Source organism: Amaranthus tricolor, chromosome 2, assembly GCF_026212465.1.
Source record: "Amaranthus tricolor cultivar Red isolate AtriRed21 chromosome 2, ASM2621246v1, whole genome shotgun sequence".
In the NCBI taxonomy this organism is placed as follows: domain Eukaryota; kingdom Viridiplantae; phylum Streptophyta; class Magnoliopsida; order Caryophyllales; family Amaranthaceae; genus Amaranthus; species Amaranthus tricolor.
In genome coordinates, this window is record NC_080048.1 from 34,490,401 (window position 1) to 34,515,889 (window position 25,489).

At 32.4% G+C, this 25,489-nt stretch overlaps 2 protein-coding genes and 1 long non-coding RNA gene across 4 annotated transcripts; 2 read left to right on the forward strand and 1 right to left on the reverse strand.

Annotated features, from left to right (window-relative positions):
- Window positions 1-1,240: 1,240 nt before the first annotated feature.
- On the reverse strand, window positions 1,241-3,936 carry LOC130806444 (uncharacterized). Its single transcript, XR_009040312.1, has 3 exons — window positions 3,418-3,936; window positions 1,381-1,449; window positions 1,241-1,298 (listed from the first exon to the last, which is right to left on the reverse strand). It is a non-coding gene; the product is annotated as an uncharacterized LOC130806444 (long non-coding RNA).
- A 5,949-nt stretch (window positions 3,937-9,885) lies between these two features.
- On the forward strand, window positions 9,886-13,093 carry LOC130806445 (uncharacterized). 2 transcript variants are annotated; one of them, XR_009040313.1, is made up of 2 exons: window positions 9,886-10,812; window positions 11,240-13,093. XR_009040313.1 is itself a non-coding variant. In XM_057671524.1 (1 exon), exon 1 carries the CDS (start codon window positions 10,072-10,074, stop codon window positions 10,642-10,644), a length of 573 nt encoding a protein of 190 aa, XP_057527507.1. In that variant the 5' UTR covers window positions 9,886-10,071; the 3' UTR covers window positions 10,645-10,915. The 2 variants fall into 2 exon arrangements, 1 of the variants encoding a protein (XP_057527507.1); XM_057671524.1 differs by lacking the exon at window positions 11,240-13,093 and having other exon boundaries at window positions 9,886-10,915.
- An 8,725-nt stretch (window positions 13,094-21,818) lies between these two features.
- On the forward strand, window positions 21,819-23,529 carry LOC130806446 (uncharacterized). Its single transcript, XM_057671525.1, has 2 exons — window positions 21,819-22,387; window positions 22,762-23,529. Exons 1-2 carry the CDS (start codon window positions 22,100-22,102, stop codon window positions 22,870-22,872), a joined length of 399 nt encoding a protein of 132 aa, XP_057527508.1. The 5' UTR covers window positions 21,819-22,099; the 3' UTR covers window positions 22,873-23,529.
- The last annotated feature ends 1,960 nt before the right edge of the window (window positions 23,530-25,489 follow it).

Consider the following 25,489-nt stretch of genomic DNA (forward strand, 5'->3'; position numbering starts at 1 on the left):
ATGGGTGTCAAATGACCAGCTCAAACCAATTTAGTCAAATTTTTAAGCTAAGATTAAAATCCTAAAATATACGCTCTTCATATATCATACTAAATATTCTACTAGAATTATGTGGATCATTAAATTACTATATATTACTTTGCTTTATAAAATTGTTTCAAGTGACCATCCGTATTAAAAAATTTAGCTAATGACTAAAATCCTAACGTATATCACAAACAATCAATCAGCCAGATTACACACTTTTACTACAAGTTAAAGAAGGTTGCTATGAGCCTATGACTTTTTCAAACATGTAAGTTTCCAATTATTTCTATCAATCAAATATTTTTCAACATCTTTCACTTCCAATAATATTTTTTAAAAAAATCTTGCAAAGGATTGCTTTAATGATCGTATAATAAGGCATATACCCCAAATAACATTGTCAACAAATACTACAAGAAAACTTGTTTTTAGCAACGGAAAAAGTCGTTGCTAAAAACCTGATTTCGTTGCTAAAAATGTTTTTTGCAACGAATTCCATTGTTGCGAGTACAGCCGTAGCTAAAAGTTTTAGCAACGACTATGATGGTTGCAAAAGGTATTTGTTTTTTACAACGAGATCTATTGTTGCAAAAAAAAATGTCGTTGCAATTCCTTCAAATGTTTTTAGCAACAAAAAAGCTCGTTGCCAAATTTCCTGCATTTTTAGCTACAACTATTTTCGTTGTTAAATTTCTATTTCTCACAACAACTTAAGTTGTTGCAATACATGATAGTCAATCTTTTGCAACGACTTTACTGTAGGGAAAACAATGAAGTAAAATTTGTTATTAATGTTTTTAGCAACAACTATTACCGTTGCAAAAAACATATATATTTTTCGCAACAACTATTACCGTTGCAAAAAACCAGACACATTTTTCGCAACAACTATTACCGTTGCAAAAAACATACACATTTTTCGCAACAACTTTTACCGTTGCAAAAAAGATACACATTTTTCGCAACAACTATTTATCTTTTGAAACAACCTACAATAAACTAGACAATTAAAATAATAAATAATTTAAAACCAACTAAACTAATATCACCGATTATCATTATATATTAATTCGTATCCCAAAATATCACACGTCCCAAATATTATCGTGTGTCAAAAATATACATAATTTATATACATGTAACGGATAACCAATTTTCAACATACTTCATCTTCTTATCGTCCCATTTGTTCGACCTTGCCTCCATTCTACCAGTTGTGCCTCCAGTCATAGTACCAGCTTCGGTAAGGAGAATTCCATCCGTAGTTACAACTAAGAAAGTACGAAGGATTAAAACCAACGGAGGTCCAACATATCACATATAGGAATAATAGCAAAACATAGGAAAGTATACCTTTACACCTTTCCCCAGTCCAGCTCAGACGCTTGGCTTCGTCAAGATTGTCACAAACTAATGTATTCCCTACAGAAACGTAGTGATTATATGAGCCCTTTCTCAAGGTGAGACGGTCTCATACAAGACAAACTGTAAAAAATTTACGTTAATGGCGAATCAAATAAATTCCTAATTAACTATATTTTAAGTTATAGAACAACGAATTGAGGGTGATTGATATATAAGTGGGAGTATTGTATTTGATTGAATACATTGATTTGCCTTCATATAACTAGTATTAATCATACACCTAATCAATGTAACATAGCCACACTACTAACTTGGCAATAATAGAATATAAAAACAATATGAACAAGCTAGAAAAAGGATAGACTTAGCTTAGATCGAAGACTCATTTTCAGTACACAAACAGCTAGCAGACAGAAAATGGAATCACATGGCATGGGAACATGCCAAATTTTAAGCTATACTAAAATTACAAGCAAAATAAATATAAGAAATTAGCAAGGGATCTTATCAATGAACCATCTAAAAACATCAATAGGAAGCTTTATAATATCCATGGCTTTATTTGCTAGATCTGCACAGCAGCTTAAACATGGGCACACATAACTTAATAATGAGCTGTTCAAACAACCAAAAACATTATTCATAAGTGTGAATTTCTTGTAATCAAAACACTTTTTCGCTAAAGTGTCGAGTGTTGAGGATCCAACACAATTTTTGAAAACAAAGAGCTCGGGGCCCGAGCAACATTAGACATAGCTAAAGTTCTAAAAGAATATACAAAAATATACCTTTGATAGCGTCAACAAGCTTGTTCTAATATGAAACTCAGGTGCAGTCTACAATGCCAAAGCCTAGATTCCAAAGATGGGGTCGGCTTCATGAATCACGTTCCAGTGATCTTCCGCGTGAATATTCCAATTATCCAAATAATCAAAAAATTTAAATATTCTAAATCATCATCAAAAGGCCTTCCCTCAAATTCGTGCAAGGCTCAGAGCTAAGAAGCTGCTTATCATGTGATAATGAATTGACAGGCATTACATGTCTAATTTCCTTGCCTTTTAAAAATTTAAATAGACATCCCTAAAACATCATCAAAAGGCCTTCCCTCAAACGAATGATGAAAACCAACATTCAAAACCAACATTCATCTTCACCATTTGATTCAGAACATCAAGATCAAGAGAAATAGAGAATCAATATCAATTATCAAAACCAACATCAAAACGAGTAAACGACAATCGACAAAACCAACATTCAAGCATCAAAACCAGCATCAAAACCAGGCCAGCATTCATATTTTGATTCATCTTCACCATAAAATCAAAAAGAAAACGAATGATGAAAACCAGCATTCAAAACCAACATTCATCTTCACCATTTGATTCAGAACATCAAGATCAAGAGAAATAGAGAATCAATATCAATTATCAAAACCAGCATCAAAACGAGTAAATGACAGTCGACAAAACCAACATTCAAAAATCAAAACCAGCATCAAAACCGTAAGCATCAAAACTAGCATTCATATTTTGATTCATCTTCACCATAAAATCAAAAAAAAAACGAATGATGAAAACCAACATTCAAAACCAACATTCATCTTCAATCAAAACTGTATGTGGTTCTTTTAAGAGAGAAATATACACTAGAAACAATCATCTACAATAATCATACAGATCCAATGAATCACAGTCATCCCAAATTCCCAATTCCCAAACAATCATTCAAAAAAAAAAGAACTACAGAGTACTGACTATGAAATTGAAAATGTTGTGTTCATTAGCTGAAATTCATCTATATTCCAAAACAAGGAAAAAACTACAGGATTCACCTATTGAAATTCGAAAACAAGGAAAAAAACTACAAGATTCATCACTTGAAATTCGAAATATCAAGAACAACACTACAAAATCCATCTACTGAAGTTCAAAAACAAGAAAAATCCAAACGAAAGTATGAAACAAATCAAACAGAAGGCTTGAAAAAACCCTAAAAAATCAAAAAATCAACCAATATACTTACATTACGAGATTCTACACTTGATTCCGTGGTGAATGCTGAGATTGGAGTTTGAAGATTGGAGGAGGAGCGTCGAAGCCTCGAAGAAGCACAGAAGCACTGTCGATACTCGATTGTCGATGGGTTGAAGGCGAGGAGGCGATTATCAGAGAAGCACAGGAGCACAGAAGCACAGAAGGAATGAGAGAGGAGGCGTCAGGCGAGGAAGCACAGATGGAGATTGGAGGCAGCCAGGAGAATGCGTGTGAAATGAAATTAGGTTTAGTGTGTTTTCAACAAGAAATTCAAAGAACAAGCCATAAATTGAAATCAACAAGAAACAAGAACAACCAATTTTACAGAAAACGAACGCCAAAATAAAATTAAAACTACCTGCTGTCGTGGGTTCAAAGGCGGCTGAAGGGTAGCTTGGCGGCAGCACCGGCTGAAAAGCAGCAGTTCCTCCGATGTGCAGGCGGCGGCAGTGGCTTACCTCCGGTGTGCGGCGGTGTGCGGGATTAGGGCTTGTGAGGAATCGGGTTTGTGAGGGAAGGAATGGGCGCTGGATAATCGAACTGGTCTGGCAGCACCGGCTGAAAAGCAGCAGTTCCTCCGATGTGCAGGCGGCGGCAGTGGCTTACCTCCGGTGTGCGGCGGTGTGCGGGATTAGGGCTTGTGAGGAATCGGGTTTGTGAGGGAGGGAATGGGCGCTGGATAATGTGGAAGGGAAATTAAAATTTCGAAGGAGGAAGGGTAATTTGTGAGGGATTGGGTCAGTTTTGAGAGGGAAAATAAAAAAAAAAATTATTAGTATATGGTCTTTTGCAACGACTTTATTGTATCCGTATTTTTAAATATTTTTCGCAACAACATATACTGTTACGAATTATTTATTTAATTTTAACAACAACAATGTTTGTTGCAAAAAATTGGGTTACATGGGGAAACTATAAAAAAGGGTGGGAAAATTTATTTTTTTTTTGGCAACGACTATTTAGCAACAACAATGGATTTTGCAACAACTTATATTTTTCGCAACGAAAAAAATTTAGTCGTTGCTAAAACTTGTTGCTAAAAACAAGTTTTCTTGTAGTGTAAAGCAAGTGGCTTATTTAACTCATCAAGAGCGTATAAAATACGTCATTTTATACTCTACACTTAAAAAATTATGCTATTGATAACATTTGTGGGTACATTATTAGTATTTGTTGCTTATAAATTCAAGAATGATGTATACATTTATAAATAAGTTTATTCCATGAAAATGACTACTAAAATAAGTCACACTAATCTTTTAGAAAGAGGCCCCCTTTGGTTTCAAGGGCCATATATGTAGTGATATTACCTTATTATTAGGATTTTGATAATGATGCTTTATGTACTACATTTTTTATTACCCATTATAAAAAATTATAAAAAAATATATAATGATGAAATATACATTAAAACGAATAATCTAACGAGATCTCACATGAATATTATATGTTCTATATAACTTTCAAAAACTTTTGTCAAAATCTTCTTTACTTAAAAGTAAAATATTGTTAATGAAAAGAATATTAGAGAAGGAAATGTATATTAATTATTAATTTGCTTACATAATACTATTGGTTCTTTTGTGATTATCCTTAATGATATTTTCAAAATTAAAGTGTGTTCTGGAACTAGACCTGGGAAAATTTGATCCTACCCGAAAATAAACTTGGGATCCGACTCGACAAAACCCGAACCCGACCGACCCGAAAGCGACTTAACCTGAAACATGACTGACCCGATAATTACCCGACCGAGAATGACCCGACAGGCAACCGACCTGTTTTCACAGGTCCAATATCAATTTTTAGAGTAATCTCAATGTTAGAATCCATTTCAAATAAAATTTTAGTTTTCAAAGTATCTCAACATATTGAGTTCATCACTTGAACCCTAAAACTCATCAATAGATCTCAAAAAACATGCATTTAGCGTTTTTTATCCATCGTAATTATTTTTCTTTAAAAAAAGGACATTATAATCATCTTAATTGAATACATATATCTTGTTAAATCAATTAAATGAATTTTTAATTCTTCTATATTTCAGTAAGCAAATCGATATAATTTATAAGAACGTTTTGCACATTTGAATGAGCTTTTCAGAAAAGAAATGTCACTACCCTAAATTATAAAACGCGTATCTTATAAGTCAAAATAAGTATTTAGTTATTTTTATATCTTTCCAACATAAAAATTGTGAAGATATTTTTTTATGTGGAAAAAGATATTTAGCGTTATTTTTATCTAACGTTACAATTTTAATAAACACAACAACTTTTATGAAGCGTGTATCTTACAAGTCTTTCAAAATAAGTATTAATTCCCCTATTTTCCTTACACTTAAATGAACTTGACATACCGACTATTTTTTGAAAATCGTACATCTAATTTTTCTGATGTGACATGTATCTCACAAATCCAACTATACATAGAGATTTAAAGTTTTGAATGTGAGCGTCGTAAAAACTGATTTCTTATAACTTGAATTCAATCACATAACGCTTTAATATTGTGTCAATTGACATGTGGATTAATATCAGAGGTATGAGAAATAGCTTTTTTTTATTAAAAAAAGTTTCATAAATAATAAAAAATGGAAAAATCTATTTTTAAATTTAATAAATCATAACTCGTTAGGTCAGACTGACCGACCAACCCGGAACAGAGAGTAACCCGATCCGAAAATGACTCGACCGAAATTAATCCGACCCATAGCTCGTTTTTCCCAGGTCTATCTGCAACCCATGTCCTTGTGAGTTTTGTGACTCCTTGATCATTTATGATAAGATTTCCTATTAATAATTTAATAAAACTTGATCATAACTCATAGTATAATATCTTACTTTATGGATTACTTTACACTAATCCCAGGTACTTCATTACTTATCTGTTAAATATTTCCATCCTTTCATTATACTTCCTTGATACCAGGGTGGGCTATGTGATTTTAAAGGTCCGAGGCTTAATATAAATTATAGATCCTAATAATATATGGTACTTTTTTTATATATTAGCCACAATATTTAAAATAAACCTGAATAAGTAACAATATTAAAAAAAATAACATAGCAAGTTTTTAGAACAGAGGTTGTAAGAGATTGTCACATTTTTCTTTTTAGTATGTCTATTTTACTTTACTATGATTTTATCTTATGAAAAAGTTCTTACCATTTACTTTTATTTTCAATAAGACATTTTAACTGTATTTTAATATCATCCACACTAATTCTTAATCTTTGTCCAAAATTCATTGTTACAATACCCTAGTAGTCATTTTAAGTTTTTATCAACTTTTGGAGAATATGATCAAACCTTGGAATATAAATGATCACATATCATGAGGACGATGATTACAATGCAAAATGAAGTCTTCCAGAAAAAACAAAACAAAAGTGTTAAAATCAGAAGTAATGAATGAGGAAATACATAAGAAATTAACCAACCATTTAATCACCAATCGAGGACATAACAAATGAAAAGATATTATAGTGATTATTAAGAAATACAATATAAACTTGCTGGATAAAAATGTTAATCAATTATAGAGGCAATAAAAGCAAACCACTAGAAGTCAAAGAGGCCTCTAACTAGGGCGCGCACGCCACCAAGAGCTATATATACACTGAGTTGTCAAACACTCTTCTCACATAGACTATCTTGTACTATAACGGTCCGTTTGATTAGTGGTACTAAACCGTGGTAATGGAAATGATTTATAGTGTAAAATTTCATCAAAAGTTCTATATCATTCCCATGATAATGAAACTTTGATCACAAAAAAGTTTTTTTTGTTTATAAATTTTCATTACCACTTAATATCACCTCTTCCAATGGTAATGTATTGGAATGAATTTTATGAAGAAAATGAGATGATTGAAATTGAACAAGTATGACAATCAAGGTAGTCAATAGATTTTTCAACTAAAATTACACTAATTTTTCATTCTCATTACTACCGTTTAATATTACCTATCAAACGGACCGTAAAAGTAATATTAAAGAAAAAGAATAAGGTCGGCTACTTTTGTATTTAAGTCATAGAATAAGAATCATCTTAAGTTACCGTGTTACTACTCTTGTTTATACTATGATTAATATGCCAATTATTGCGAAAAAAGCCCACAACAACAAAGGGGATAAGTTACCCGCATGCATATCTGATGTTCAAATATAGAACCACACCAATGCTCATTTGAGCACGGTATCTGTTTGTTTGAGCACTTCATTAATTGTGAAAGAGAATAGCTTAAACTCAACGATAACAACATTATGATTAGAATTTGAGTGAAAAACAGAAAATAAATAAGAGACCCAACAAACAATCAACACAATGTGTTTATGAGGTATCTATGGATACCTCCCCCTCAAATAAAGTATCTTATCATTAATATAATTTCAATTACACTAATGACTCAACTTACAATAGTCAAAAGCTCGCTCTTGACCCATAAAGGTTTCATTTTTAATGGTGAAACTCCACAAATGACACTAATATAAAGAAAACACTGCCCTATCTTGTCTAATGTATTTGCCTCACCTCATATTTCTAATGATGTTTTAAGATCTCTTATATAGCCATTCAACATATTAGAAAACCCTAGGACAAAAGCCCCAAAGACCCACAAAAAATTCCACATAAAACAAAAACTCGGCAGAAACTTGAGTTGTGAACCGCTCGATCAAGCAGCCTTGCTTGACCAGGTCGAGCGGCTGTCTTCAGTACCGTTCTGGCTTGGCTCGAGCTGCAGTCTCTGTCGGGCACCCTTTCCCTCGACCCTTGCCTTGATCAAGCCACTTCATGCATCGTACTCGTGTTCTTCGTTCTACCCTCATCATGGCACATCGAAGAGTCTCTTGTGTTGCTCACAACACCTTCACATTTAGTAGATTGGACACTTGCTCTAACAAGTTGCATTCACTGATTTCCCAACTTCACTACCTCGTTCAAGGCATGCCCATTTTCGTGATAGAATAGAATAATTTTGATTAATGCGTAATATTCTTAATTTGGTAACTATTGTGTAATTATCTTATTTTCTAAAACTCTTGATTATATTTTTGTGTTTATTCTTATATCATGAAATAAAATGACAATTAAAATCATTTTTAATATTATATCAGAGCACATATTTAAAAAACTATTAATTTTTCTTTAATTTTTACATTATACCCCCATATAACACGACACAATGCAACATGACGTTACTATAGTAAATTCGTCTTGCAAGACTGACGCTTACGTCTTAAGTAACACTAGATTCATTGATATGGATGTCATACTTAATTGCGGTTCATCTGTACCGAATAGCGTAAATTAGAAGCCACTTTTTTATTTGTACACAATTCCCCGTAAATCTGGACCCTAAATATCAATTTGATTCCTTCCCAATCACATACGTGGCTTCCATCCAAACTACCACCTCATTTTTCTTTCTTCGGCGCACTCTTATCGGACAATACCCACTCCTAACAGATTAACTAACATCTTTATCTCTTAAAATCAACGGCTTAAAATTGATCGATTATACCAAGCCCATAACGGCTGTTTGTCAAACGAACGTTGTTTATTGATAGAGGATTTATAATAGTTTGGATGAGTTGATATTTACTCGATTTCGTAATCGAGTTGATTTGATCCGAGTTTAAAAATGTAGTTATAATTATAAAATAATTAAAATGTATATAGTGTTCGATTTAAAACTAACTCGAAACATCTGATTCGAAATCGACTTGATGATCCCAACACCTTTACGGCTCTACCTATTGGTTTATTTGACAAATAAAAAGTGCTATCATTTTTATTTGTATCTAAGTTAGCTTCAACTGTTTAAGGTGATACGTCGTAAATTTATGTGTTTTTTTGAAAGAGTGTATTCATGTATTAGTTGCTGGTTATTTAGTAAAGAAAATGAGCTAAAAAGCCAAAAGCTATAAATAGTAATCAAACTATTTTTTCTAGTGACTCGTTTCACTAATTGAAAGTAAATCTATTTTGTTTCGGTTTAAGTTATCTGTATAAGCTAACTTTTTACCTAGCCGAAAAGCTATTAAATATTTTTTTAACCTTTTGTCACAAAAAAACCCAAAATTCAAAAAGTCAAACAAATAGGCAACTAAAAAAGCATGCCATATCCTTTTTGAAAAACTTGCTATGCAAGTATAATTGGTAATGTTTATTATTCAAATTTATTTTATATATTCTGACTAATAATAAATATAATTAAGTAACATTTTATTTAAATGGTCTAATTTTATATTTTTATAATATTAAATTTTTAAAATTTTTAACTATGTATAACTTAAGATATAAATAATCAAAATAATATATTAAATTGTGTATTAATAAAGTGAAATGTAACAAGTATAATAAAATGAAATAACTATAACTTTCCTCAACCAACGGCCTGATTTTTTATATTTTATTATTAAACTAAATACCCTTGTTGGGAAAACAGTAATACCCTTGAAGTTTCATGATTATTACAATTTTACAATATTCTTCTACCTTCTATTAATACCCTCTCTGATACGCCTCTAAGTTTGGAGAACTGAAATCACAAAACCCCTTTTCTTAGAACAAAAAAAAAACCAAAATATATATTCTCTTTCTGTTTTCACTGGAATTCAAATTCGCTCTTCAACAATGGCGGCAACAGCATCACGCCATGAACGTTCACTTTCACCATCTGGAAGATTCTGCGTAACTTCAATTTCTTCATCTTCTACTTTTTCTACATCATCATTCTCTCGTCAATCTCCTTCTTCTCTTCTACACCGATCTTCATCTCCGACAAGAGTTAGCTATGGATCTACACCACAAACGGCATCGCCTTCGTTTAAATTCTCTATTAACCAATCCTTTTCCGCGGTTAATCAGAACCGTAATCCGCTTCCAACGGCGTCAAAGAAGAGGACGTGTTTGTGTTCTCCGACGACTCATACCGGTTCATTCCGGTGTAATTATCACAAGAATTTGGAGGCAAAAAAGCAGACGTATACGGTGTATCAGCCGAATAGGTTGAATATGCGGAGATCGGCGATGACAAACTCTCTCGTGAGGATTGGTACTGTTGAAGGTGGTGAATGGGTGAAGCGTGCGCTTGCTACTTTAATTCGTCCTTGCGCTCACCAACAAAAAAGACGAGCCGATTTTCAGCCTCGTCCAAGTCGACTCAGTGTTATGTCCAAGGCTGATGATAATGGTAGCAGTTATTGACAAATTGGAGTTTATGTTGTTTTTCACTGTACAGGAGCGGCGGAGCGTTCGAGTGGACTCACTGAGTTGTGGATCGTTTCAGTGAGTGGATGCCGAGTCGTCTCACCGATTTTTTGTGCTTTTGTATATAGAAAAATTCGGATCTGAATTTTATACAAGACCTAGTAGGTTGTTATAGATTACTGGATCTCTTTTTTCAGCAATATTATTAGTATTATTATTTTGTTGTTTTTGGATGAAAGTTGTTCGAGTATAAACTAGTTTTCTTACACTTTGTTAAATTTGAAGGTTATGTCATGTGTTAAAACATGAAATTTTGCTCCACCAAAACTTTCGTTCATTTGGATTATATAATAACGTTTACAAAAATCATTTTTAAAATTTCTGTTATTTGTTGTGATGTGTCATGTGTGGTATACGCTATACAGTATACTGGTATATGAGTAGTATATTTCTTTTTTTCTTGAGTAATTTTTTTTTTTTTTTGAGTGATTTTTCTTTAGTAAATGAGTGTATGAATGTTTGTCTTATTATTTCGCGAATTTTTTTTGTTTATTTTTTGGGATCTAATATGTTTGTTATTTTTATTTTACAGGTGGAAATTTTGTGCAAGAGTTGAGTTACTTGATTTGGGATTTATTTCAGACCTTTTTGGTTGCTGTACTTCTTGTCTCTGGATACATAATACTCCTAAGACTTTATTGATAACTTTTTGAATGAATTTATTAAACATTTTTAAGAATATATAAAAAATAATTTTAAAAATGAAAAACTCATTTGTTATTTTTGAACAAAAAAAAAAAGTAAATTGACTTTAAATCTATTATATAATACAAAAAGTTGATACAAATGTACATGAAGTTATAAAAATAAACAATTTTTTTCACAAATTATTATAAAAAAACGATCTGTAAAATTATTTCATACCTTACGATTAAGCCACTAATCTAATATATTGTGAGAAAAAATAATTCAGTGAAACAGAAAAGATAATACTCCATAACCTTATAGGACAGCTAGATCCAATCCTAATTTTAGGTTTAGAGCCATTTTTGTGACACATCGGAAACTATTTTGAGTCAAACTTTTGATATAAATAACTAAGGGGCATTTAGTATATTGGAATTGGAATTTGGGATAAGAATGAGAGATTGGAATTATAATTTAATTGTTGAGAATTTGTATAATATATTTTTATTTTTGTTTGGTATGTTAATGAGAATAAGTTGGAAATTGTGAATATATATTAAAAATAAAATATTAATTTACAATTTCACAAATTAAAAATTAAAAAAAAAAACATATAAAATTGTATAAATAAGAGTATAAAACTTTTTTCCACCTAAAATTTAATTCCCAACCTCTAATACTTACCCCTTGGTATTGAAATCTTAGGAATTCATGGGATATAATCCCATTACCAATTTTTATTTCTAATTCTAATCCCATTTACCAAATAAGAGATTTTATGAAATTTGGGAATTAATAAATTCTCATTTCTATCCCCTAATCCCACATGCCAAATATCCCCTAAAAACATATGGGACTGGCGAATTCATATTTGAAACTTAATGGGAGGACAATTGATAAAAAAATTCAATAAAAAATTCAAAAATTATAAATATATAAATGTAAAAATAATATATTCAATTGGATGTTTTGTATTGTTGAACATAAAAAAAGAGATAGTTAAGAAAAATTAATTAGGTTTTAAATAAGTATTGTAAATTGTAATTGCATTTAACTGAGCATTGTTATACAACTGAACACATATTAAGTACAATTAAAATCCTTTATTAGTAAAGAAAATTGAATAGTATAGTTGGTTTAGGCCTTGCCTCACAACCCACATATCACAGGTTTAAATCCTATTATCTAACTTTTTAGAAAGCATGAGGGCACCAAGATCCGCCCATGAATATGGGTGTGAATTTAGGATCTTTAAATTCAAAGTCAATCCAACCTGCTTAAGATCTGTATTTAGACTTAATTCACGTCCATTTTAAATTCAACTCATTAATCAATTTTAAATTCATATTAAGCCTATTAAGATGAGTATCTTACAAGTGTAGCCCTAAAAACTAATAAGCAATAGAGTGGTGCGCAACATTCATAAAAGAGGAAACTTCATTTAAGAGTAATTGCCCCTTCCTAAAATTAATTTTTATCTCTACAATTCAATTCTAAATTCAGAGAGAAATCGTGTAAGACTGATCAAAATTGTATTCTATCAATAAAATCCTCAAGAAGTATCAATTTGAAATGATTAATAATGCGTAAATTTGATATTATTACTGCTTAAATTTAATCCTATGTAACAAATCATAACTGAAATTCATGTTGGTGATGAAATGGATGGGTTATACCAAAAAAACCTGATATGAAACGACACGGTATACCACTAAAATCAACATTGAATTGTTTTAAGTTGGTCCTGTCCTGTCAATGTTTGTGTACTCTCTAGTTTTTTTTTTTTTACTTTCTCCTTTCTCAAATAGTACTCAAAAAAGAATTATTGGTACTATTTATGTTTTAAGCTTTTTTTACATATATTGGAAATTGTCTAATTAAATACTTTTATAATATCAAATTTTTATTATTTTTAGCTGCACATAGATAAAAATATAAATGATTAAAGTTACGCATTGAACTTCATAAAAAGTAAAATGTAGCAAGTATAATGAAACGGAGGAAGTAGAATAGTTTCTGAATTAAAAATTCCTAATCAATAATCGTGATTAGTAAATCACCAATAAAAGACAAAAGAATTATATCAAAATAAATAAAATCAAAAAAGATAAATTAAAATAAAAAAAATACTCACCCTATCAAATCCTACTACAAAAGGGTGAATATTAACCTCATAAATAAACGTTATTTACAAAGATCTTCTCTTTGTGAATACGCTTTAAAGTTTAACATTTTTACGAATTACAACCTTAATGTTTATTTTTGCGAATTACAAGTACAAAGTACTCCCTCCGTTCTCTAATGAAGCTCCCACAAGAAATATTCACGAGAATTAAGAAAAATAGAATATTATAGATAGTGGATATATTATTTTATTGAATAATAAGTTTGATTGAAGAAAAGTGGGAACCATAAACATTAAAAAAATATTAAAAAAGTAAGTGAAAACAATATGGGGACCATAACTTATAACAAAATATTTTTATAAAGTTAGTGAGAAACATGTGGGAACTATAAGAATTACTGCCTATGTTCTAAAATACTTGCTACATTATCTTGATGATACTATTCATCATTCAAGCTTATTTTATATATTGCGGCTAATGTATAAGAAAAAATATAGTCAAGTGAGATCTTGTTTGAATCATCTAATCGCATACTTTCATAATATTAACTTTTTGTAATTTTTATATATGTATTGTTCAATATAGAAATGATTAAAGTAACGCATTGAATTGCGTAAAAAGTCAAATGTAGCAAGTGTAATGGAACAGAGGAAGTATAAAAATATTAAAATGAAGTTATTAGTGGAAAATATGCGAAGACTATAAACATTATAAAAATATTAAAATGAGGACGAATAAGGTTCTTTTGGTCAAAACTTTATGATATAAATAGAAAGATTTTTTGTGGGAACAACAAATGGAACACCTTAAAATTGCAAATGGAAACTTTTCAAAGTTTACAGGTTCAGGCCAAAAACACAAAACGCTAACCACTTAACCTAAAATTCCAACCACCAAAATGGTCGAAATTCTGTATTTCGGCCTAAACATGTAAACTTTAATATTTTGGTGCTGTAATTCGTAAAAATAAACATTGAGACTATAGTTCCCTAAAATGCTAAACTTTAAAGCCATAATTCGTATTATTTTTTTAATATAGGGTCATCATCATCATCATCATCATCATCTTCATCTTCATACCCAGTGTATCATGCTCATAAGAAAACTTTGATTAGGGTCTGGGAAGGGAAGGACGACGGCAACTCATACCCATAAAGGAGAGTGCGATCAAATAGTCCCCCGGCTCAAGGAAGATCTTCAAAGAGCATCAGAAACTGCAATTACTCGAAAAGCCTGCAACTTATACACACACGATGGCCATAAAAAATAAATTAAAAAAATAAAATAAAAATAAATAAAATAAAATAAAATAAAAATATAAAAAATATAAAAAAAGAAATATATAATAAATAAATAATCTTTTCTAAAATGTGGCATTTTTTTTTCATTTGTGACTCTTGTTTGTATTTTTAGTGTGTGTTCTTTAGTAATGCATGTGGATATTGTACTTAGTTTGTATTTTCTTCCCCTCCCCACCAGGCATCTGCAGTTGTCTGGCCACTCCAATTGTTGTTTGGTCTTTTGGTTGTACAACTTATTTACTTCAACTTTTTATCCCATACACAGACCACACACTTGATAACAATTGACACCAACAATGTTCTACACTTGGGGCAATACAAATCACTTTTGGTTGTACTCTTTTAAATAACTTAAATTTCAACTTACTCTCTTTAATTATACTTCCTTCTATTTTTCCTATTAGTTTCATTTACTTTTTGATTATTAATTATTTATCACTTTTAATATACATTTTATTATTAATTTATAAGTTATAACTTACTCTCTTATCGCGATATTTGTCATTTTGCTTCAGTTTTATTAGAATGTATGATTGCAAATTAATATTACAATATAAAATTATTGTTGGATTTTTAATGCATCAATTACAAAATTATTGCAAATTAAGCATACAATTTCCTTATTTAATGAATCAATTACAAAATTATTGCAAATCAATTATAGAATTTCCTTATTTAATGCAAGATTACATGTATTTAAATTGCTTAGTTAGCAACCTACTCCAATCAAATTAATATAGTGTCAGAATCACTCTACCGTACGTGACATTTGTAATTTTGCTTCAATTTTATTAGAATTTATGATGATATGATATGATATGATATAAAAGAAAAGGTTTTTAGACCGGTTAATGGTGAGATGAGGTGTAAAAAAGGTGGTAAAAGAGAGTTTAAACAAGCATCACCAAAAATATTGAAACTTTGTAAAAATCAAAGCACACATAACAATATTATGGTGTCTTAAACAGTTCATCTTCAAAAGTGATTATATTTCATTAAAGATTCAACAATACATTAATGAAATCTCTTATTATTACAAGCTCACCTGCTAAAGCTTATAACCTCTAATAAATGATTTCATTATTGAATACATACAAGCCTCAGTGCCTTACTTAGAGTTCAACAATTCTCTTTTAATTGTCTGTATTTTCACCACACATGTTTCGTAATATCCAACACACCAATGCTCGAACTGAGCATGTGCATGCATATTCCTTGATCTAGCATTTGTTCCTTGGCCTCTTTTTTTGCTTCTTTGAAGCTCTATCTTCAATGTACTCAATTCCATTTGCTTCCCCTTCAAAATCACCTCTATCAATGGGTCATTTGGCACTTGCACTCACAGTATAGTATTGATTGGTAGTAGATGATTAAGACAAATAACAAAGACACATAATAGAGAAAAGTGTATTAGAATAAAAGAAAGAATGAATACGTTGATGAAATTACAAGAAAATTGTGAGAATTATGCTTAGATGATTGTGTCCAATCTATCTTTTACTAGTGCATTTATTCCTCATTCATCTCCTTGATCATTTTGATACGTTGAAACTAATTTGAAGTAACGATCGAGTAAATTTTCAAATAGCCAGAAGCACAATTCACCCTTTCTTTTATGTAGACCTTAGTAAAACTGGTAATAGTCATCGTTCCACCTTATGTGTTCTTTTTAGTTTGGCTCATATTTCAATTCATTTATTCAAGCTTTAATATATCTAGTTTAACATAATTACAAATTATAAAAATTAATACTAATAATCATCGTATTTAGATAAATCAAATATCACTTAATACAATTTAAAATATATATAAAAAGTAAATAGAAACTAAAAATAATTAATACACAATATCAAACAAATATTTGACACATAGGCTTTAAAGTAAGGTAAAGATGTGCTTGCATATCATACCACAGCATAAGCCACAAGGTGGCTTAATTACTACTAATAATAATAAGATTAACTTTTCCTACATAATCATTGCTAGTCTTTTATATATCGCTATTTTACTCGTTTTTATATTTGATATTTCTATCCTTTCTTTTCTTTTTATTTATTTATTTATTTTAACTTTTTCTTTTTTTTCTTTCTTTATATGTTTTTATTTTTATTTTTCTTTATTTTTATTTTTATTATTATTTTTTAATTTATTGTTTATGGCCATCGTGTGTGTAAGTTGCAGGTTTTTCAATTAATTGCAGTTTTTTGAAGCTCTTTGAAGATCTTCCTGGAGCCAGGAGACTCTTTGACCGCACTCTTCTTTGTGGGTATGAGTTGTCGTTGTCTTTCCCTCCCTAGAGTCTAATCATAACTTTTCTATAAGCAGAATACACTGAATATAATGATGATGAGGTGAGATACAATTTTAAGACCTTATCCGGAAAATACAGAACCCACTCCAACCTAAACAAATTAAACAATCATTCTCAATTTATCTTGGATACCATATTGATTGACACTTGATAGAGACAGAGTAGCTAATGCCTAGTTAATTGTCATAAAGAACAATTATAGACAAAATACTTCTAGTGTTTCATACACCCAAAACAAAAACATATCCAGTTGGAAGTGGGGTTACTCATTAAGAATGCAACGGTCATGTTCTTTAGCACATCACCTTCCCTTGTCTACCTGTTCCTCTTTGTCCCCGGTGCCATTTTTTAAGAAGGCCAATCCTGAGCAACTTTTTAAGGCCTAACTTATAAAATGATTCAAATTAAGTTAATCTTTAAAATTAAATTAATATTTGCATAAGTAATATTTAATATGGATCGAACTTGCAATATTAGGTTTTTTCAGTTAAGCGCATAGCTAAAGATTCTTTTTTTCTTTTTTCACCTAGGCCCAAAAATTATCGAGAACGTCATTGCTTTTTAATCACTCATTTTACACTAGTTGGGCTAAAAACCCAACTCTGGTGTTGGTTATTACATGTACATTTACATATTTGATAAAAAGGCAGGGTAAACTGACAAATAATTTAACAATTTTTTTTATTATTATTTGAGGTCTTCTATTGTTCTATATTAATTCTTTTATCGTCTACTTGATCTTAAAATATCACTCGAGCATATTATGTACATCATCAATTGATATTTCGGCTTTTATTTTTAGGTCATATGCGGTCTGACATATACATATGCAAAAGAATATCTCATCCCATTCATGAGGCGGAAACCAGACTTACATCATACTAACATTGAATAATTATCATAGTATAGGAGTGTTATTTAGAAGCTAACGGCTATTTGTAAATTTGTGAGGTTAAAAACAGTGATTGTAAACAAATTATTAAACTAATGGGCGAAACTATAATGAAAGGTAGAGACTTTGACTTCATCGCTAATAATATTCTCTTCGTTTCAGAGCATTTTTTATAAGTATATGTTATGAGGAAAAAAAAAAACTTTTATTTATTGTTTTAGGTGCAAGGCATTAATATTAATTGGGCCTTATATTTAGTCAACGATAGTTTATGGGTTGGCCGAAGCCCAATTTCAGGTTAAATATCAGTCCGTTTCATTAATTATCGATTCATGAATCGGATCCAACCAATTTCATTATCAGTGCAAATCCAACTACTATAAATATTCACAAAATGTCCAAATGAAGTAAGTTTTTCTCCCATATTCTCTCTAAGTAATTCCATTATCATATTTCATATTCAACCCCCCGTTCTGACTTAAGCGTTGGAGGGGTTTTTTCAGGTGCCGGCCCCGGGTTAGTAACCTTTGTTCGTTTTGTAGGTTCCTTCGAAGATCTTTAACCACATTCGACCATCTTCAATCACATTTAACCTGAAGTAATTGGATTGGGCTACCCTATACTTCGACACGTTGACGTTTCTACTTGGAAAAAAACCGTTATAATGGCTAAAAATGACGTCAAATATTTTTTATTTTCATTTTGTTAAGTTATGTGTTTTAGTTTTTAATTATTTAAAAATACGAGGACCAATGAGATACTGCCACATAAACTTAACCTCTTAAAGTAGTCAAACCTTAAACTTAACGGTCAATTGACGTTTTCCATTAAGTGGTAGTCATTTGCAGAGAAATATATCATATTAGGTAGTTTTTCAAAAAAAAAAAACACATAAAGTAAAATTTTGCGAATAGACCTCTAAATTAGGTTAGTTTCTTATAATTTTTTTTATTTTTTATTTAAAAACTATGTATTTATGTGCATGCATAGAATGTAAAGTATTTTTTGTTGTAAACAACACCTTTTTATCCCTTGCAATATTACACAAATTTATGTAAGCACTTTAGAGTTGAAATATTACAATCTTAAGGAGACAAAGAATATGCAACATGATAATCAACAATACTTATACAAAGATAATCAAATAAAGTTATTTTTAATTAATTTAACTCAATAAATTATAATAATGCCATAAATATTAAATATTTTAGGCGCAAATTTATATAATTAAATGCTTATTAAATTAATATTATTAATGTAATTAAAATTAATTTAATAGCCTTTTTAGTGTCGAATATTTATTAATGTTAATTAAATTATTAAAAATGTAGTAAATGGCTGGTAACCAAGGAAGAGGAAAAGGTTTTTTTAGGGACTTGTTGAGCGGAAATAATTCTAAGTCGACCTTACTGAGAGGGGGGTTACGGGTTCCGCTTGGCGGGTTAGGCAGAAACTAGCAGCCAAACATAGTCAGGCCCAACGTTCGAGTATGCTGCACCAAGTGTGTACTTATTTTGAGGACTAGACGAGCCTACAGAGCAATTCGAGGGCTCCAATGATGAGGATAGTGACTATGATGGCTCCGTTGGTCAGCCAATTGATTGGACGGTCGTGCGAGGGCATGCCGGTAAGTTTACAATGGTCGCCCCTAGTACGGCAGACGCTTCCAATCATGCAGAAAACAACCAGGTTGACAATGCGGCTCCATGGGGGAGGAGACGCCCACAGTCCGCTGACACGAACTGACTGATTACATCACCCCAGCCCGGGGACCCCACTGACGCCCGCTGAACCATCTGTAATTAAAGTAAAATTAGTAACAATCAATTGTAATAAACTAATTTGAATAACAGAAAGGAAAGAGAGGTACCAGATAAGTTGAAAGTAAAGTTAATTCCAACTGACGATTGCGTTGATCGAGCACTAGATCTACTACTAGATCTCCTGCGTGATGATGATCTCGATCCGCGACCCCTAGAGGACGTCTGTTGTATTCAAAAGCGCTTTTGTTTCTCTTGAGGGTTTTGCTTGTCGTTGGTCTTCCCTTTCTTGGTGGCCTTGCTTGTGGCTTAGGTATATCGGTATCATCAGGATGTAATTCATCTTCAAGTACCTGAGACAAGTGTCGTAAAACTGCGGGATCGGCTTTTTGCACTTCATCAACCAACGATTGAAAGTACTCTTTATCATCGGCATTTACGTGTCGTACTCCTTCGTTGGTGTGAGCTTTTGCCTCTATGTACGTTAATGTCTTTCAGAATGGATATATGTCATCCAAATACAACGAACCTTGTGACCTGATCAACAAATAAAAGTAACAAGCACAGGGTAATCCATGGGAAGATATATTTAATATATAGAATGACAATAATTAATTAATATAACCTTTTTACATGGGAAGACATCACGAATATCTGCAGATAAACCCTTGTCTTGATCAGTTACAATTACGTTGGGAGTCTGAGCTCTGCCAAAAATATCTCTCAATCTCTCCAACACCCACGAATATGACATAGACACCTCATCTCGCATCAAACAAAACGCAACCAAGAAGTTGTGATTGGTTGGCGTCATTCCAATTATTTCAACACGACCACTTTTGTTTGTTTGTTTTATACGTTGTATCTATCAATACAACATAGGGCCACGTACGTATCATCTGGATGGATGTAGGATTTGCAATTAATAATGTACTTAATTTCCCTTCACTATCCAAGTTTGTCCAAACCACGTAATTACGCTCTATGGCCATATAAAGACAGTTTTGAAGCGGAGTCCTACCTTCCATCTCTTCTCTCCTAATTGATTGTTTTACATTATAAATTTGATTCATACTAGCAAAAATACCAGGAAAATTTTGTCTAATTGAGGTCATGATAAACGTAGGTTGCATGCGGATTGCACTAAGCTCGCGTATGTACTACCGAATATCTACAATCAACCTATTTGCCCTCATCTCTGTACACTAAGAACGGGTGGTTATGTCTTCTTTTTTCACCAAGACACACCCTCACCGTCCAAGGTCTTTCCCCTGGTTTATGACTACTTTCTACAATCATAAATTTACACCCACATGTTCTAATTTTAGAACCAAGTTTGGCAGCATTATCTAGGTTATGCAAATCTCTCCTAATATTACCATAGCGGGTGACATTTTAAGTACAAACTAACTCCAGAACGTCATTCTTTTTGTTTATATGAAGCACAAATATATTGAAAACCAATTCCTATTGCTATCTCATCGGCCCAAGCATGTAATTCATCTACAGAATCAAATTCTCTATCCGTAACAAATCTATCAGAGTAATCTACATTGTCCCCTAAGTTTTCAAAGTCTTGCAAAGGTAAAATAATTTTTCAAACATTAATAAATAGTACGTAAATTATAATAATCAATATAAATATTACGTTACTTTAAAATATAAAATAAAACATAGATTAAGTAAATAAAATGTTAAATAAATAAACATTAATAATAAGAATATTAAATATTAAATAAATGTTAATTTAGTTTAACAATTAAAATTTCAAATAAATTAACAATAATAATACAAAATATTAAATAAATAATAATTAGGTAAATATAATATATATAAATTATAAAATAAAATAATTTACTACAACATATATTAAATAATAATAAAATAAAAAATAATTTAAATAAATAAGAGAAATAAAATTCAAAAAAAAGGGAGGAGTCGTGCGCGACTAGGCAGTGGGTGGGTCATGTGAAACGCGCGACTGGATTGCGGTTGGGTCGCGTGAAACGTGCGACTGAACCGCGGTCCAGTCGAGCGTTTTACGCGAGCCAATTGTGGTCCAGTCGCACATTTCATGCGACCCACTCACGGCCCGGTCGCGTGCGACTGGTGTTCTTCCTTTTTTCATTTTTTTTTTGAAAAAATTCGAATTGATTAAATTACTTACTGAATCGTATTCATGCTGATTTTGATTCGCCATTGTGATTCGATTTGAAATTTTAGCTTGTTTTAGTTTAGAGTGTGTTTTCAGACAATTTTTAAAGATATTAAAGTATTTGAGTTAAAAAATTCACACAACAGTAATCTTAAAAATTCATTATATAAAAATTAGTAAAATAGTAGTGATAAAATAAAAATTGTGGCGATGTTTAATAATGGCACCTAACAAAAGCCTAGTGGCCCGGCATCCAATAAAAAGAATTTTGCCAATTTGTGTTGCCTTCCTACTTCCGAATCATATAAAACCAACTACAATACCTTATTTCACCCAATTCTTTCTCCAATATTCAGTACGTAATTCTTACTCTTCAGTTTTCTGGATTCCCCTCTGCGCCAATATGAGTTTCGAGCAGCAAGTCAAGGAAAGAGCACAAGAGTTGAAGAATTTCTTCAAGAAAGGTGCCAATATTGTTGGTTCATACAGTATGAAAGGATGGGATAAGGTTAAAAATTTTTGCAAGTGATTTTCTCTTCTTTTTTTTGGAGTTGTAATTTTAAAATTTTGATTTCATGATTTCTTCTGTTAATGTTTAATTAGGTAGATGTGTTCTTCATGATGATTTGTTTTAAACCTTTTGTTAGATTATGTTTTGATGTATTTCTTTGTTAGTGTTTAGTATTAGATGTTACTGATTGATTTTGTTATTGGATCTATAGGTTTCTTTTGTGTAATTGATTGATTATTGCTACTTGTATCCCTTTTCTTTTTTAATGGAAAATTCAGTTTGCGTAATAATTGATTGATTATTGCTACTTGTAATTGATGTTATGAGAGTCGATCGAATTACCTGCAACAAGACTCAATTCTTTGGTGTAGATAAAATTGAATCTGCATATGATATTCTCTGCCGCAATAGCGATTGTTACGGGGTGGGTTTCGCCATTTCGGGTTTGGATGGTTAACTTTGAAACTGGTTGGAGCCTTTGAGCAGGAGGGATCTGATTTCTGAGAAGCTTTGATATGCCTGATTGGGATGAGTATCTCCGTATCTACTTTAATAAGCATAGCATGGGAAGAAGACGGATAACCTTTAACCTAAACATTAGATATTATTCAAGGATGGTGAGCCCATGCTAATACCATCAACTAGACTTATTCAATGGGCTAGACAAGAATTGGGATGGGCTCAAGGATGATGTTTGTTACAAACTAGTAAGTTACCATTGTTGAAGATGATGAACATTAGCAAACGTCGACTCGGCGTTGGTGTGGCCAAGGATGAAGACGACTCGGCTTTGAATGAAGCAAATGATAGATTCTTCCACAAACTTTAGCCAAGTCGGCTTTCGTAGAAGAGGTCGCGTTTTGTCCTATGTATAACGCTGACTCGGCGTTTTGGTGAAGAATGAGGCAGCCGACTCGGCTGCGGTTTCTTTTTACGAGAGCATTTCTTTCATGCTATTTTGGGCCGGTTACTTTGTTTTTATTATGTAATAACTTCCTTTTATTGGGCATTAGCATATAAACTCCCATTTTTAGGGTAAGGGCAAATTGAGAGAGAGATTACAAGAGAGCCATTACTATTTGTGAGTATGATTCATCTTGTAAATTCTTTGCGATCATAGTGAAATTATTTGATCTCGATGCGGGTGGACCTAGCTATCATATTGATAGTGAAACATATTAAATCTCGTGTGTCATTTACTTATTATTTTGTTTGAATTTCTTTATTGTTGCATTGTTGTTCATCGATCTTGCTTTCGCTGTCGCACAATAATAGGCATCAGCTCAGGTTTTAGTCCTTGGAGAATTTTTTTGATTGCAACAATGGCTTGAGATTCTACGATAAGAATCGAGAAATTTATCGAGAAAAATAGCTTCTGGCTATGGCAAATAAAGATGAACGCTCTGTTGAAACAACCAATCTGGCGTCCATTGGCTCCAAAGAATATTACTGCGGGGTCGGAAGACGGACTAACTGACGGGCAATTAGCAGTAATGGAGGAAAAAGCTCATTCTACCATTTTGCTAAGTCTGGATGATCATATCATCACGGAGGTCGCTGATTAGGCTACGGCGGCGAAATTATGACTAAGTCGCTGACCACCAAATTATTGCTGAAGCAGCGATTCTTTAGCCTCCGAATGCAGTCAGGTACTCCCTTATGGAAACATCTTGAAAAACTTAATTCTATTTTACTGGATTTGCGTAACTTAGATGTTAAGATAGTTGCTAAGGATGCCGCGTTGATTTTACTTGTATCTCTGCCATCTAGCTATGAGAATGTTGTTGAGTCTTTTGTTGTTGGTAAGGACTCACTGACCTTAGAAGAAGTGAAGGCAGCATTTCATACTAGGGAACTTCGTCAGAAAGCTATAGGTGATAACGGGGAGAGTGGCAGTGGGTTGTTTGTTAAGTCCGGAAAATCTAAAAAGAAGAAGGGGGTTAACAAGAGGAACAATACTAGGTCGAGTGCTGGAAACAACAATGAGGGATCTAGTATGACTGAGGGGAAGACCTGTTATTACTGTAAGGAAGGGCTACTTTAGGGCTAATTGTCCAGTGAGGAAGGGCAAGTCTCAAGCTGCTATAATCGAAGAAAAACCGAAGGAGAACTATATTCGGAGGAAGACTTGACATTAGTGAGTTCTGCTAAGTCTGGGGATCTTTCTGATGATTGGGTTCTGGATTCGGGTGTTCATTCCATATGAGTCCGCGTCGAGACTGGTTTGATACATATGAGTCTTGCAATGGGGGTACGGTTATTGAAGGTAACAATGCGCCTTATATGATTATGGGTATTGGGTCCATGAGATTGAGGACTGCTGATGGGCGAAAGTTGACATTAACTAGGGTGCGGCATGTCCCTGCTTTATGGAAGAATCTGATTTTATTGGATACCTTGGATGATTTGGGGTACAATGGAGTGTTTTCGGATGGGAAGCTGTCCATTTATAGAGGTTCAGAGTTGGTACTCAAGGGTATCAAGAGGAACACCTTCTATGTCTTTGAGGGTGTCAAATTATCTAGTTTTGTGGTTTGCGCATCGGTGTCTCACCAGGAGATGACCAAAATTTGGCACATGAGGCTTGGTCATATGGGGGAGAAGGGGATGGAGCTATTGTCTAAGAGGGGTCTACTATCTGGGATCAAGGTTGCCAAGCTTGAATTTTGTGAGCATTGTGCGTTTGGGAAGAAACACAGGTCAAACTTCAGCAAGGGTGCTCACATTACTGATAATGAGCTCGATTATATCCATTCAAATTGCTGGGGTCCATCCAGGGTTGAAGGTATAGGAGGTTTTCGATATATTGTGTCATTTGTAGACGACAAGTCCCGAAACACATAGCTTAGGTTGCTTAAGTCAAAGGATGAGACCTTCAAAGCTTTTAAGCAATGGAAAGCTTTGGTGGAGAATCGACAGGGTAGGAAGATCAAGAAGCTACGAACAAACAATGGGTTAGTGTTTTGCAAAGAGGAGTTTAATCAGTTTTGCGCAGATGAGGGTATTGGTCGGCATCATACCGTTAGCATGACACCACAGCAGAACGATGTTGCAGAGCGGGTTAATCAGACACTGCTTGAGAGAGTTTGATGCATGCTC

Bases quoted from the DNA above. Each gene is read 5' to 3' on its own strand.
- LOC130806445 (XM_057671524.1), top strand. From the start codon at position 10,072: ATGGCGGCAACAGCATCACGCCATGAACGTTCACTTTCACCATCTGGA.
- LOC130806446 (XM_057671525.1), top strand. From the start codon at position 22,100: ATGGCACCTAACAAAAGCCTAGTGGCCCGGCATCCAATAAAAAGAATT. The intron at 22,388-22,761 runs GTTAAAAATTTT...TCTTTGGTGTAG, and splicing joins GTATGAAAGGATGGGATAAG to ATAAAATTGAATCTGCATAT.